At 38.3% G+C, this 12,850-nt stretch overlaps 1 protein-coding gene across 1 annotated transcript; it reads left to right on the top strand.

Annotated features, from left to right (window-relative positions):
- Positions 1 to 5,972: 5,972 nt before the first annotated feature.
- LOC103724086 (zinc finger protein GIS-like) lies at positions 5,973 to 7,073 on the top strand. Its single transcript, XM_039132185.1, has 2 exons — positions 5,973 to 6,728; positions 6,897 to 7,073. The coding sequence occupies exon 1, from the start codon at positions 6,039 to 6,041 to the stop codon at positions 6,705 to 6,707; it is 669 nt and encodes a 222-aa protein (XP_038988113.1). The 5' UTR covers positions 5,973 to 6,038; the 3' UTR covers positions 6,708 to 6,728; positions 6,897 to 7,073.
- Positions 7,074 to 12,850: the final 5,777 nt, after the last annotated feature.

Here is a 12,850-nt window from a genome sequence, read left to right as displayed (position 1 = left end):
TTGGAATTATTGGCAACTAACTCCTCGGCTTCTATAAAATTTACAAAAACTTTAGATGAGTTTCACTTACACTCTCTTTTACTTTAAATGTATCTTCAAATTTTCAAAATATTTCAAAATAATCCTACCATTCATATTTGTTAACGAAATGGCGTTACATGATCAGGATATGACAGTATAAAATTATATAATGGCCAAAGTAAGCTTAGCATCAATTGCTAGTGGGGTGTAAGTTCGGGCACCAAAATGCTCCAAAACACATGAGGTATCATGCGACTCCAGGTGATTCCTTTCCAATCGTCGTTGCTCTTGCATCTAAAAAACCCTAAATAAAACAAGGAGGAAGGATGTTGGGAGAAAGAGAGAGACCGTAGAGGGACCTCAATCAAGTTTCTTCGTTTCTATATTTTTTCAACTAAAGTTGATCATGGGCTGGGCTTGAGCATAGAAAATATCAAATTTTACATAGGCCCGGCTCGAAGTCCAATTAAAAATGAATAGAGTTTAGGCCCGAGGCTTGGCCTATAATCAGCTCTACTCCCGACGTATTAATTTTTGTCATTGTGGAACAAGGTCGCCTTTGCGGATCTCATAGACCGTTGGAAACCCTAGCTGGTGTTCCTTTGGATGCATGATGTATAAGGTATGTTGCTGTTTTTCTATTTTCGAGTTTTAATCTCTAATTTTTGGCTTGAATCTCCAGCCTCAACTTGGTGTTCCAGTTAAATGGGGGTTATGGTTACTTCTGTTAACATGATCCACCTTCAAGAACATCATTAACATGCTCTTGCGACGAAATAGGAAGCGCAAGGCCTAGCTTTCAAGCTACAAAAGATGGATCAAATGGGTTGTGTCCTATATGCTACTGTCCTGGGTTGTTATAGCTTGGTATGTTATGGTGTTTCAATTTTAAATGTGTGAAGGTTCCTAGGTTGAATGTTCGGGGTTTGGGAAGTGTCCTAGGCTAGATTTTTTGGGGTTTGTCCTATGTTGGATATTTTGTTTTGGGGCCAATCCCAACTTGTGTTGTAGTCTCTAAGCTATTTATGTAATAAGAATGATATTTTTATCTTAAATAAATGGCTTTACCTAACCAACATGGACCAATTCTTGCACGGGAAGTTCTCCAAAGGTTTTCAATCTCAAACATCTTCCAAATGCCCAGCACATTTGAAGCCGAAATACGTAAACAAATATCCAGTAAGAAATACACCTTGAACTTTCAAGTTGTTCCAATTACACATCCTATACCTTTCTAATTGTTCCACCGACACTCCCTCTACTTTCAACGTGTTGTAGACACACCCCCTCTAATTTGAAAATGGTGAATAGAGGTACCATAGCAGATACAAATTGTGGGTACCTGTAACTTGGATACTTGCTACATCATCCACTAATGTCTAACAATTCAGAAAAAAAATTATAAGAAGCAAAATACAATTAAATCACTTGACATAACATCCATTGATACCTACTATTTTCACAAACAAATCAAAACAGAGAAATCAAATCTATATTTCACAAGCTGATACCCTAGTAGATGTAGACTGTAAATATATATATTTTCCTGATCACACTTGAATACTTGCTGCATCATCTATTGATACATAACAATTCATAATAGAATTAAAAGAGAAGAATCATAAGATAAAACACCTGGCACATCATCCAATGATACCTACTATTTCACAAACAATTTAACGCAAAATATTTAAATTAGAATCGAAACATAAATAACATATAATCAAAATAGAAGAATTATTCACCATATTGGCACATAATGTCCAAAAATAGAGTCAAAATAGATTGTACCACAATGTATCACACTATATCACAATGTTTCAAATTGTTTCCCAATAAACATCAAAAGTGACACAATAGACATCAAAAGTGTCACAATAAACATCAAAAGTGTCACAGTAAACCCCAAAAGTATCACAAGAAACATCAAAAGTATCATACCAAAAATGATACACCAAAAGTGTGATGAACTAAAAGTACCACAAGTGTGCTGAAAATACATGGAGAACATCATGGCTGGGAGAGTGTTTTTGCATGCTGTGAGGATGGTGCTTGCTGTGAGGAGGCTTACTAGAAAGCTGCAAGCTCTAAGGAGGCAGGCTCGAAGGCTGCTGGCTTGGACAAGGCAGGTTGGGAGGTAGTTGGCTAGGAGGAGACATATTAGAAGGCTACTAGCTGGGAGGATACATGCTAGAGCTTGCAATTTTCTTTTTTGATGATCTCCTAGTGTCCTGAACCTAAAAGATAGTGCCGAAACATAAGTACATATGAGATATAGTGGTTGAGTGATGAAACATAAGCACATAATACCTATCCTCTCTTTCTTTTGTTGTAACCATGGCTGCTGGCTTGACTGGATCTAATGCCTTGATCCTTCTTCTTTGCCTGCTCTTTCTTGGGGCTTTTGCAAGTCCTAGAGTTATGGACCCATTGTTGGCAATTATTGTATCTCAAAGAGGTGCCCTTTTTTTCTGATTCTAGCAAAATCATTTGGCTCATCATCTTCTTTTGTTCTTTCTTTTTTGGGTCTTCGTGGAGGAGCCTTTAGGGGAGTGGGAGAAATAATGGGGCACCCTATTCTTGGCCAAGACTACATGTTAGGGACTGGCTGAATAACGTGTTCATAAGTCCGAATAGAAGTATCTTTGTTGTACTAGGCACTAAGAAAGTGCTCTGCCTCCTTTCTAATGAACATAATTGCTGCTACAACAATGCATTATGGGATGCTTGATAGATCGGGTGTCCTACATCTACAAGCACTCTCCTCCAAGTCTATGACATATCGCTCATTACGATGCTCAACTTCAAATATCTACCCTCATATATAATGGCAATCCATGGCCTCAAACTTATCTCTCTCCAATATCTTCTATATCTTGGGGCAAAGAGGGCCAGCAATTTTATCCAAACCTTCTCTCTTAGCTTGGAATCCTTGCACCAACATTCTTTTTATAGTCTCCAATAAGGTGATTGTAGGCTTATCTCGAGTATCCACTATTTACTTGTTGAAGGACTTGCATATGTTGTTTAGCAGCATATTGGACTTGCTTATTGGGCTGAAGGCCTGCCTTGACCATAATTCAGGTGGCTGTTGTGGGCGCCACTGCCATGCCTTCTCATCAAATTATTGAATCACTTGCATGGCAGCTTGAAAGTCATGTAATTTGGTCATCCTGGCACATTTTCAAAGAAAATCACTAAAATTCTTGCCCTTAAACACAATATTTTTAAAATTTGCATGCAAGCGCCGCACTCAAAATCTGTGATTGGCACTAGAAACAACAATCCAAAATGTCTTAATAAGACCCTACATAAGTGTTGAATAAGTGAACAAGTTAGAAAAACTAAGTACAAGTTAGTATTGAAAACTAGATGTATTGAACAACAAATACTTACTTTTGGTCTATCGGATATGAAGGTCTATCCATATTCCTCCATGATCCCAATATCTCCTAACAGGCATGCAAGAAACTAGCTCCAACTGTCCTTCGTCTCTGCCTTGACCACGGCCCATGCAATGGGGAACATATTATTAGGAGACATTGCTTTCCAAAGCTGGGGTGCTCCATGGGCCTATTTTTCCCCACTGCAACTAGTAGGTGCCTCCCAAAGGATCCTTTAGGGGGCATCCATCGAGTCCAATGATGGGTTTGCAGCCTCTTACATATCCATGCTCATATGCTGCAAGATAGTAGTATAACCTCCTAAAAATAGGCTGACATGCCTCATTTGGCCTCCTAACATCCAACAGCATCGTGCTCCCATGATTTGTTTGCCCGATGATTTCATAGTACTCTTATAGGTGGTATATTGCTCCTTGTGGCTCTCCTGAATGATCTATATTGCTCTTGTCTTAGCTTTGCAGCACTAGGTCCTAAAAATAGAGACCTTGACATCCCTCCTCACTTTCTTCCTGAAGCCTTTGACACTGCACTTTGTATCAGATCTAATCTCCTCAAGATACTTCTCTGCAAGAAACATGGATATCACATTATGCTTTCTAAATTGCATTCCACACTTGTGCATTGACTGGAAGGTCTTGATCTGATTAGTCTCATCCCTCTATACTGGTTAAGCGCGTATCCTCAATCCATAGCCTTTCTTGCATATAGCCATAGCCTAGTTTCTTTTATTCTTCTTGTATACAAAATCAAATCTCTCCTGAATTGAATCAAGCAGCAGCACCTTTGTAAATATAGCGACGCTACTAAACCTTATCCCAATTGCAAACTTGATTGTCTATTTAATATCTGAAGTTTTATTGAATTTGGGAGCTGAGAGCTATCATTACTCTTCGATTCTCTAAATGCTAAATCTCATCATCTGAATCACTGTCACGAGCCAAGCTATGGAGCTGCGAGCTATCACTACTCTCTGATTCTCTCCCCATGGCTTCTCTTCTCCAAGAAAATCTGCATCTACATGGGGCCTAAAGTGCTCTGTTCAGGCTATGATCTCCTCCTCGATAAGGTCTTTATCAATATACTCATCAAATAAATCATTATTCTTATCATTTGACTCCCTTAGCTCACTAAGGGATGCATCAGTATCACTGTTGGTGCCAATGTCATTTGTAGGCTCGGTAGTGGCAACACATCTTTTTTTCACCTGTGTAGCAGCTATCTCTCCCTCATATGTAGCTACAACTTTCTTCCCTTTGTCATCAATACTTTCCGCTTTCCAACCATAGATGATCTCCTTCCACCAATCCTTTGGACTGCTACTCTTGTAATCTTGGTTTTGGGCTTAAATGCAGCTGCTTTCTTGATAGTGCATGCAAAATTTACTAACTCAACCTCATTACCCCCTTGAGGAGGCATCTCTCCAATAGCTTCCTCCAAGCACCAGTAGGTTCATCTACTTGGTGCTTCACATACACTTCAACAATATTCCTCCCGCTCGTAGACTCCAATATCTCCAAAATATCTATGTCCCACCTAAGTTCCCTCAAGCCATTTTTAGAGGTGCATCTTGGCATGAGGTGGTAGAAATAGGTACAATTTCTATACCCTAACTAGCCCAGCATATCTTTAAGCTCTATGATGTTGAATCTATCAGGTCATAGTTATTGAAGTGGTTGATGGATCCACCGCTGTAATGATAGTTAGAGAGATACTTGATGGATCCATATAGTGGATTTGTATAGTGAATAAATTACTGTCCATCCTTGCAAGAATGGAAAAATAAAATATATGAACTTAATATGAACTAACATGAGCTTACATAAACTTATATGAAATGAAAATACATGAACTTACAATAAAATAGATAACAATTACATAAACTTGCATGAACATAGACAACTACATGAAATGGCACATTGCAACTTACATGAAATGAGTGATAGGTGCAACCATAACACAAAAGGAACCATAATTCCATTGCAAGAGATAGTTTTAAGTGCGTTATACTCAACTGAAAAAAATATTTCATGCATGCCTTGACATCTATTTTAGAGGATAAAAAGTTGAAACAGAGTACTCAATTTAATTGGCTTTTTGTCGGCCAATTTAACATAAAAAATCACAGTAGTGATTGAGGATTTTTTTTTTTATGCTTCCATTGTGCATTCAAAAAGTCACTGCATCAATCAAAAAGAGTTCTTTCATGCTTCCACTATAGCATAGTTAGCCAGACCAGAGTGGAAGATAGGATTGCCAGTGCTCGCCAGAAAATTGCTGGAGAATGAAGGACAGAAGCAAGAGATTCTAATGGAGTAACCCTCGAAATTAGGAGAGGTAGTTCAAACCGGTTTCAAATCATGCAAATAAGGGAGGAGCATTTTCATCCTTTGAAACGGCAGGCTAAACGCCACGGCGGAGAGCACCAAGTACTTGCCCCTACCTTTTAGAGTAGGGGGTAAGCGAGCGAGGTAGAAATTTAGAGAAGGGTATTTATGTAATTTTAGCAAAAATTTATTTTTATCTCCATAGAGTGCAGGTCTCTTTCGGACATGATGATGCCTCCCTCAACTCAAACCTGGTGTGGCTTTTTTGGGAAAGAAGGCATCCCCATAAATGGAAGGCCGATCCCTCTCTGCCAAGCTCCACCATCTAGAAAAAGAGACCGCAAGCGAAGTTGCAGAGATGGAACACCCACCCCAACGGCCACCTCCACCTCCTTCCCCACCACCCCCAGCTCCTGATCTCTCCCCCACCTTGGCACCATCCTCACCTTCCGGCCGTGACGCCAGGGATGTGAGGCTCTTCCCTTGTCTCTTCTGCAACAAGAAGTTCCTCAAGTCCCAGGCTCTTGGAGGCCACCAGAACGCCCACAAGAAGGAGAGGAGCATCGGGTGGAGCTCCCAACTCTACCTGACAACCACCACCACCCCCTCCACCCACCTGAGCCCACCTCCCTTCCCCATCGCGTCCCATTCGTGCAAATCCCTACCTCCGGGCCGTCCCTTCCCCGCCGACCATCCCGAGAGCTTCGGTTCCTCTGGAGTCCCTCGCTTTGCCACTCGCCTCCCCTACTTAGCAACCGTGAGCAGAAGTAGGGTGTTGCGCGCTGCCAGAGACCCCTCCGCAGGCTGCAGCGAGACAATCGATCTCCTCAACTGGCAGAGGGCCTCCCATCCGCCGCCGGTGCCCGCCGCCGACGAGAATGATCAGGATCCTTCTTCATCATCTACCTCTTGTAATGACGAAGACAACACCGGGCTTGATCTCTCCTTAAGGCTCTAGTCCGTGCTTGTCATTCCTCTGGTGAGTTATGTCAGCTGTAACTTGGAATCAGATTTCCAGACCCGTATCAGCCTCTCTCTTCTTTTTCCTCCCCTTTATTTTTTCTTTTCCCGTTCTCATCCTTTTTCTTGCTATTATATCTTCTTCTGTTGCTCTGGATTGCTTCGGATTGTCTTCCATGACTGTAAGGGAGTTGATGCCAGCTGCTGCTGTTGGGGGTCCAGTAGTTTGGCGGAGAGGAAAGGGTGGATTTGGAAGAAGACACATGCATGTGATTAAGCTTGCTTTGTGTTTGGTGGTGGTGGGGTGCTGATATAATGATAACGGGTGTACATTTCTTAAGCTGTTAGATCATGTTCCCTCCCACTGCATCTCTTCATTTCATTCTGGAAAAGCTTGGCCTATCAAACTCACTGTGGTACGAAAGGTCTGCGAACAGGACTTAGATTCCTTTCAACAGTCATTGTCATGTGATTGTTAGGAGGGACGTGTATTCGTGCTGCTCACCAGACGAGTTGTGCACCACAATAAGAAAATGCGAGACCTGAGCCACCGTCTCAAAATATTGCAATACTAATGTATTACGACAGCCAAGGTCTACTTAAGGCGTGCCCCTGTTTCCCTCTAATGGGGCTCGCTAACTAGCCTTTATTGGCTCTGTAATTTTGTTTTACGTCCAAATTTTTAGCGAGGTTGGTTTTATGGGGAAAGGAAACTTTGCCTTGATTTATTTCTGGTCCATTAAAAGCTGCCTCGTGCCCATTACAGCAATTGTTAGAGCACTGCTCGGATTGCATAGAATCTGCTATCCGCTTCTCCTCTATATGGAGATCTTCTTAAGGCTGTTCGGAAGCGAAATAGCATGAGTGGAATAATTTGTTTTGAACTTTCTGTATTTTGGTTGTTCTGTGGAATTCTGTTTGCTTCAAACTTTGTTATTATAAAGTTTGAATGCTATCTGGTTGGAAAACTGCAATAAGAAGGTTAAGAAGTAACCTTTTTAAAAGGGACAAAACTTTCCTAACGATAGGAAAATAGTTGGCCAAATATGAAAACCAATCATGTTATTGTTCTGTCTTCATACTGAATGTTATTTGATGTCAAAATAACATTGCAGATATTTTAACTATAATATATAGTAGTAACTAATGATCGGCAAACGTATTGTTGTTATGCTCTTTATGCAATAGCAATGATAATATTTTGTTATATAAAATTAATGTTTTAGATATTCTAACTATAATAAATATTAAATAATATATATTAAAAAGAAAAATTACTTAGATATTCTCTCAACTTAGAGCTAATTTTACTTAATATTTTTCAAGTTTAAAAAGTTTCAACTGATCCTTCGAACTCGCCGTTGGGCAATTTTCGGCATGTCTATCAGGCTGGGCGGGCTGCAAACTACCTACGGTGCAAGCTTGGAACTCATTCGCGAAGTCAGTAGTCTCAGGATATCATTCTGGCGTCGAGCTATTTTTCCGCAGGACCTCCCCTACAGTATCGTCACCGCAGTAGAGTTTAACCACCAAGTTCGGGATGGATTGGTGTGGTTCCTCTACGCCTAGGACACCAGAATATCGAACCATGAATGAAGAAAGGCATGAGAGAAAAGCATATTGGCTAGTGATTGTGGGGCCCCAATTCTTGACTGGAAGGGACACCAAAGGCCTCTGCCCTTCCATCCCTTGCCGTCTATTTTTGTCTACCTAGACTCACAGGATTCTATCATGTGGTAGTCACTAAGACTTTCAGAATTAAAATACCCTTGTGAAAAAAGATAGAGAGGAGGGATAAAAAGATGTTGGAAGAGGAGGACGTGGTGAAAGGGATGTAGAAAGAAATGGATGGGACTTGGGTGGGACCATGTTAGATAGAGAGGATGGATGGAGAGGAGGGACGAAGACAACAACGGGATAAGAAAGGAAGAGAAGGTGTTGGAAAAGGAAGAGGTGATGGGAGAGAGGAGAGATGGGAAGAATAGAAGAGAGAGCATTTTTTTGATAAATAACCCAATTCAATAAAGGCAAAGTTATCCTTTATGATGGTGCTTTAAAGGCCTTGGATGTCAGTTGGGGCTCAGGAAGATATTAAACTAGTTAACTAACTTCAAGGATTACTTTAAAATTTTTTATACTTGAGGGTAACTATGTAAAACTGGCCTTAAGTTGAGAAAGTGTTAAAATAATTTTTCTTATTAAAAATAATAGATTAATTAATGATCGAATGCCGAACATGTTACTATAACAATAAATTTATTGTTTTACTTCAAAAAGATATTTTAAATATTTTAACTTTAATAAATATTGAAGTACTTCTGAAAGTTTTATTTAGGAGAGAAAAGTAGAAAAGAAAAGATTGGTTAGGATGAGTAATTTTGGGAGTGCTAGACCAAGAATAACCAATCAAATTATCTTGGGTTAGGTGGAGTGGTTGGACTAAAAGCTAGTTTAACTAGGTTACGTAGAACCTAGGTTAACCAGATTAAATTCCTATTGTTTGGTAGGAATAGCTTGGTCGGCTCTTTTTAATCCCCCCCTACCATGCTTCCAAATGCAATCTAAGTGTTGCCAATTATGATGTGACTTGTATACAGCATTAGTTTTTGAAAATAATGTGTGCTATTTTGTAAGGCCAACCTCCTAATGAAAATCCAACAAGAAAGCATACGGTGTTGAAGTTAGTGGATGAAAATAGGAACTTAATATGCTTAATCTAGTCCAAAAATATGAGCAAATTAGAAATTCTATGTTAAGATTTATGAGAATAACTTTTAGATTTTATTTGTCCTTATGATTCTTCTTCTAAACTCTCTCTGAAAATGTTCCATATTTATCTCACACTCATACACCTCAATAGATTCTAAATGTTTGATAATAAATTCATAATAAATCATTATAAAGTTTTTCATAAAATAATATAAACTAATAAAGATAGACTTTTCTCATCATACACTAACCGAGCCAAATCCATTGAGAATTAAATGAGTATATTGTGACTTATGAAACTGAATGTGAACCAAGCAAGCCAAGCAATTAAATAGAGTTTACTGACACGAGAATTTGAATATCTGGTTTTATTATTAAAGAATAAGTATGGATTGTTATAAGATAAATGCTATATATGCACTTATACGCTCATATATATTCCATCTAGGTCTAATTTAGGACAATCACTGGATCTTTTGCAACTCAGATAAGCCACTATGTGGAAATTTTGATAGGGATTGGGATTCGGATCTCTCATATGCAGAACTTATTCGCATATTAAAACTTTAAAAGGGCATTATTTTTGCAAACACTATTTTTGATTTCAGTATTTTAGTTGTTAAGGGCTCTAAAATGCACAGGCAACTTATTTGATTTCCTATTAATAATAAATGTTGAACGAAACATCGACACAATAGAAGAAGATGATGATGTATGTAGAAGTCGATGTCTAGCTTCGTTCCAATTTTAGTACTATTTTTAAAAAATTGAATTCTTAGTGAGAAAGGGATTCTAATCCAAATTTGAAGACAACGACCTTACTTGGATAAATAAGAGTCCATGTACCATACTTTTGTATAATGATTTGAAGATAATTGATTTTCACCTTTCCATAAAAATTTGGCTAATGTTTCTTTTGCTCTAAAAGAGACTAACTTGAGTAGATTAAAAGAGGAAACTATTCTCTCCATGATGGGATCATGTTGGTACCTAAATATAGGGTCTTACATATGTAAAGCTTCAGATTATGGTCAAGACTCACAAGTGGTACTAGTGGGCAGTCAAAGAGTTATCTACATTTAAAGTTCTTTGAACGACAAAATTAAGAATAATGACTATTGAAAAAGAGACATGAAAGATCAACCTAACTATATAGGAGAGAAGATCATGTGACTAACAAAGCTTATATCTCAAGTTGAAGTTCAGAAGTCTCTATATAGTTGTATTGTGTGACAGGTCTTCTTCTGGAGAGAATAAGAAGTTGAAGAAAAAGCAAGGGTAACCAAAATTCCTACTTTCCATCTTTTAATGTCGAAGCTTGGCTTAATATAGATATTTATGATTGAATTGTGGATAAGGAGAAACTAGATAATTAGATAAATCAACTAGGAAACTATTTTACCTTATATGGTTATACTAGCACCTATTGGAGAAAATTTTATATTTATAATTAGGATGTTATGATATAACTTGGAGGAAATTAAAAAAAAGGATTAATAAGAAGAAATTTTACCCAATAGGTTATGAAGAAATTGGTGAATTAGATGGTAGTATCTTTTACAAAAGTATGACTAGTGCATCCAAGATTATACCACTTCACAAGCAAGCAGGATGTCTAACTTAAAGCGACTCGCCCAAGAGTCCCTGCTTTTTCTCTCGGCTGCTTTTTCTGAAGTAGCTATCTCTGTTGTTCAGACTATCTCGTCTCGTATAGTCTGGCTTGGCTTCCGGTGGAAGCATGCAATCTTCACAAAGTGTATCAATGGTCTCCATTAGATTATCTAAAAGGATCTAAAGATTTTTAAAGTGGAAAGAAGCAGTGAAGTTAGCATGAAGGCGATAAGTATAGAAGAGAAGGACAGACTGAAAGATAGAGTTGGGAAGGAGGGCAATAAGTCAAAGTGACATTAGTTGGGGCCCATAGGATCAGGATCCAATCAGTGAAAGGTGAGGTTGTACTCGCAGAAGCAAGAAGGTTTACCTAATTAGGTTGCAAAGCATTCAGTTAAGGTCACTTACAAGTAAGAGACAACTTGTGGTGTTCACATGGTTGGATAAATCAAGAAAGACCAAAAAAGCCTCTCTTACCCCAGATAGTAATTAGGGTTTCCCTAATACTATAGGGAAAAAGAAGGAGTATATTATTTTCCCTTTCTTTAGAAATTTTTTACAATGATTGCAAAAGCTAGAAAAAGAAGAAGAGCATTCCCCATTAGTTAAGGTTGCCTTCTGGAGTTGCACTAGAATAAGAAGAGCATTCCGATCATATGTATGAAGGTTGATATAGGTTGCACAATAGCAAGATGGAATAATATAATCAAGAACTTTCACAAAGAAAACTCAAAAGCTTAAATTCAGCTCACTATGATCATGAAGAGTGGAGTATATATAGCAATATTTATAGAACTCAATCATAGCTTGAATAATACAAAATAATGCTTCTAGAAACAAACCCCATGCCTTAGAGCATTCTGCACGCATTAGATTGATCGAATGGTGTCATAAGTGTCATTTGACCTAACCTAAACTGACTTGAACTAAATATTTCATCTAAAGGCAAGCTCTCTTCCATATGAATAAGCTTGATAGCATGCTCACTATCTTCCAACTTTAATCTATCATCAAGTTCTGCCATCAGATTAGACTCAGACTACACCGGAACAAGTTATAATTTTTCTAACATAACTTTCTCATTCGATTTCAAATTAATGTGATTCAACTCCCATTGAAGAAATTAATTACTTTAAGCTGGACACATTCGAAGTCCAGAGATTCCTGCTTCTGCCATTTTTGGTAAATTTTCGAAGCTACAAGCTTCTAGACTCATCCTATCACTGTAAAAAGTTTGAGCTCCTTGAACATATGTGAGTCATGTGCCACCACATGATCAGGCTTGGCCATTAATTTTAGCTTTTCAAAGACTGCACTTTGGTGCTACTCCTTTACTCTTGGCATGATTCTTAAGGGAGGAGCTTTCTGGCATGCATCACAAAAAATTAAGACAGAATAAATGAAAAGTCGGGCTAAAAGGTAGAGCAAAGTAACATCCAAGCCAATATTGCTTAAAAAAATTATTGTGATCATGATAAGAATAGTGGACGTACAAAAAATAAGGGTTAGGAAAAATTAGTAGCTTGAAATAGACCCTAAGGGAAAGAGGATGAAGGAGAATGCTAAGAGAAAGAAAAGACAATTCTTAGTATGGCTAAGGTTAAGGAGCTATTGGAACTGGAGCAAATAGACTCCATGCTAATTTTGATGAAAAGAAAGTTTAGGGCAACAACAGTGATGGACATTAGAATAGGTACAAGAAGTGCTCTTTAACTTCAAGATTCAACTCAAGCAAAGCATTATTGGAGCCATCAAAGATCCTGGTAGCTTGAAAAATGTCCTTTAATAATCCAATTTTGAAAGTAGAGTTGCAGACTGCAT

This window comes from Phoenix dactylifera, chromosome 11, assembly GCF_009389715.1.
Source record: "Phoenix dactylifera cultivar Barhee BC4 chromosome 11, palm_55x_up_171113_PBpolish2nd_filt_p, whole genome shotgun sequence".
In the NCBI taxonomy this organism is placed as follows: Eukaryota; Viridiplantae; Streptophyta; class Magnoliopsida; order Arecales; family Arecaceae; genus Phoenix; species Phoenix dactylifera.
Note: the sequence above shows the minus strand (reverse complement) of the source record. Positions and strands in the feature narration are given on the sequence as shown.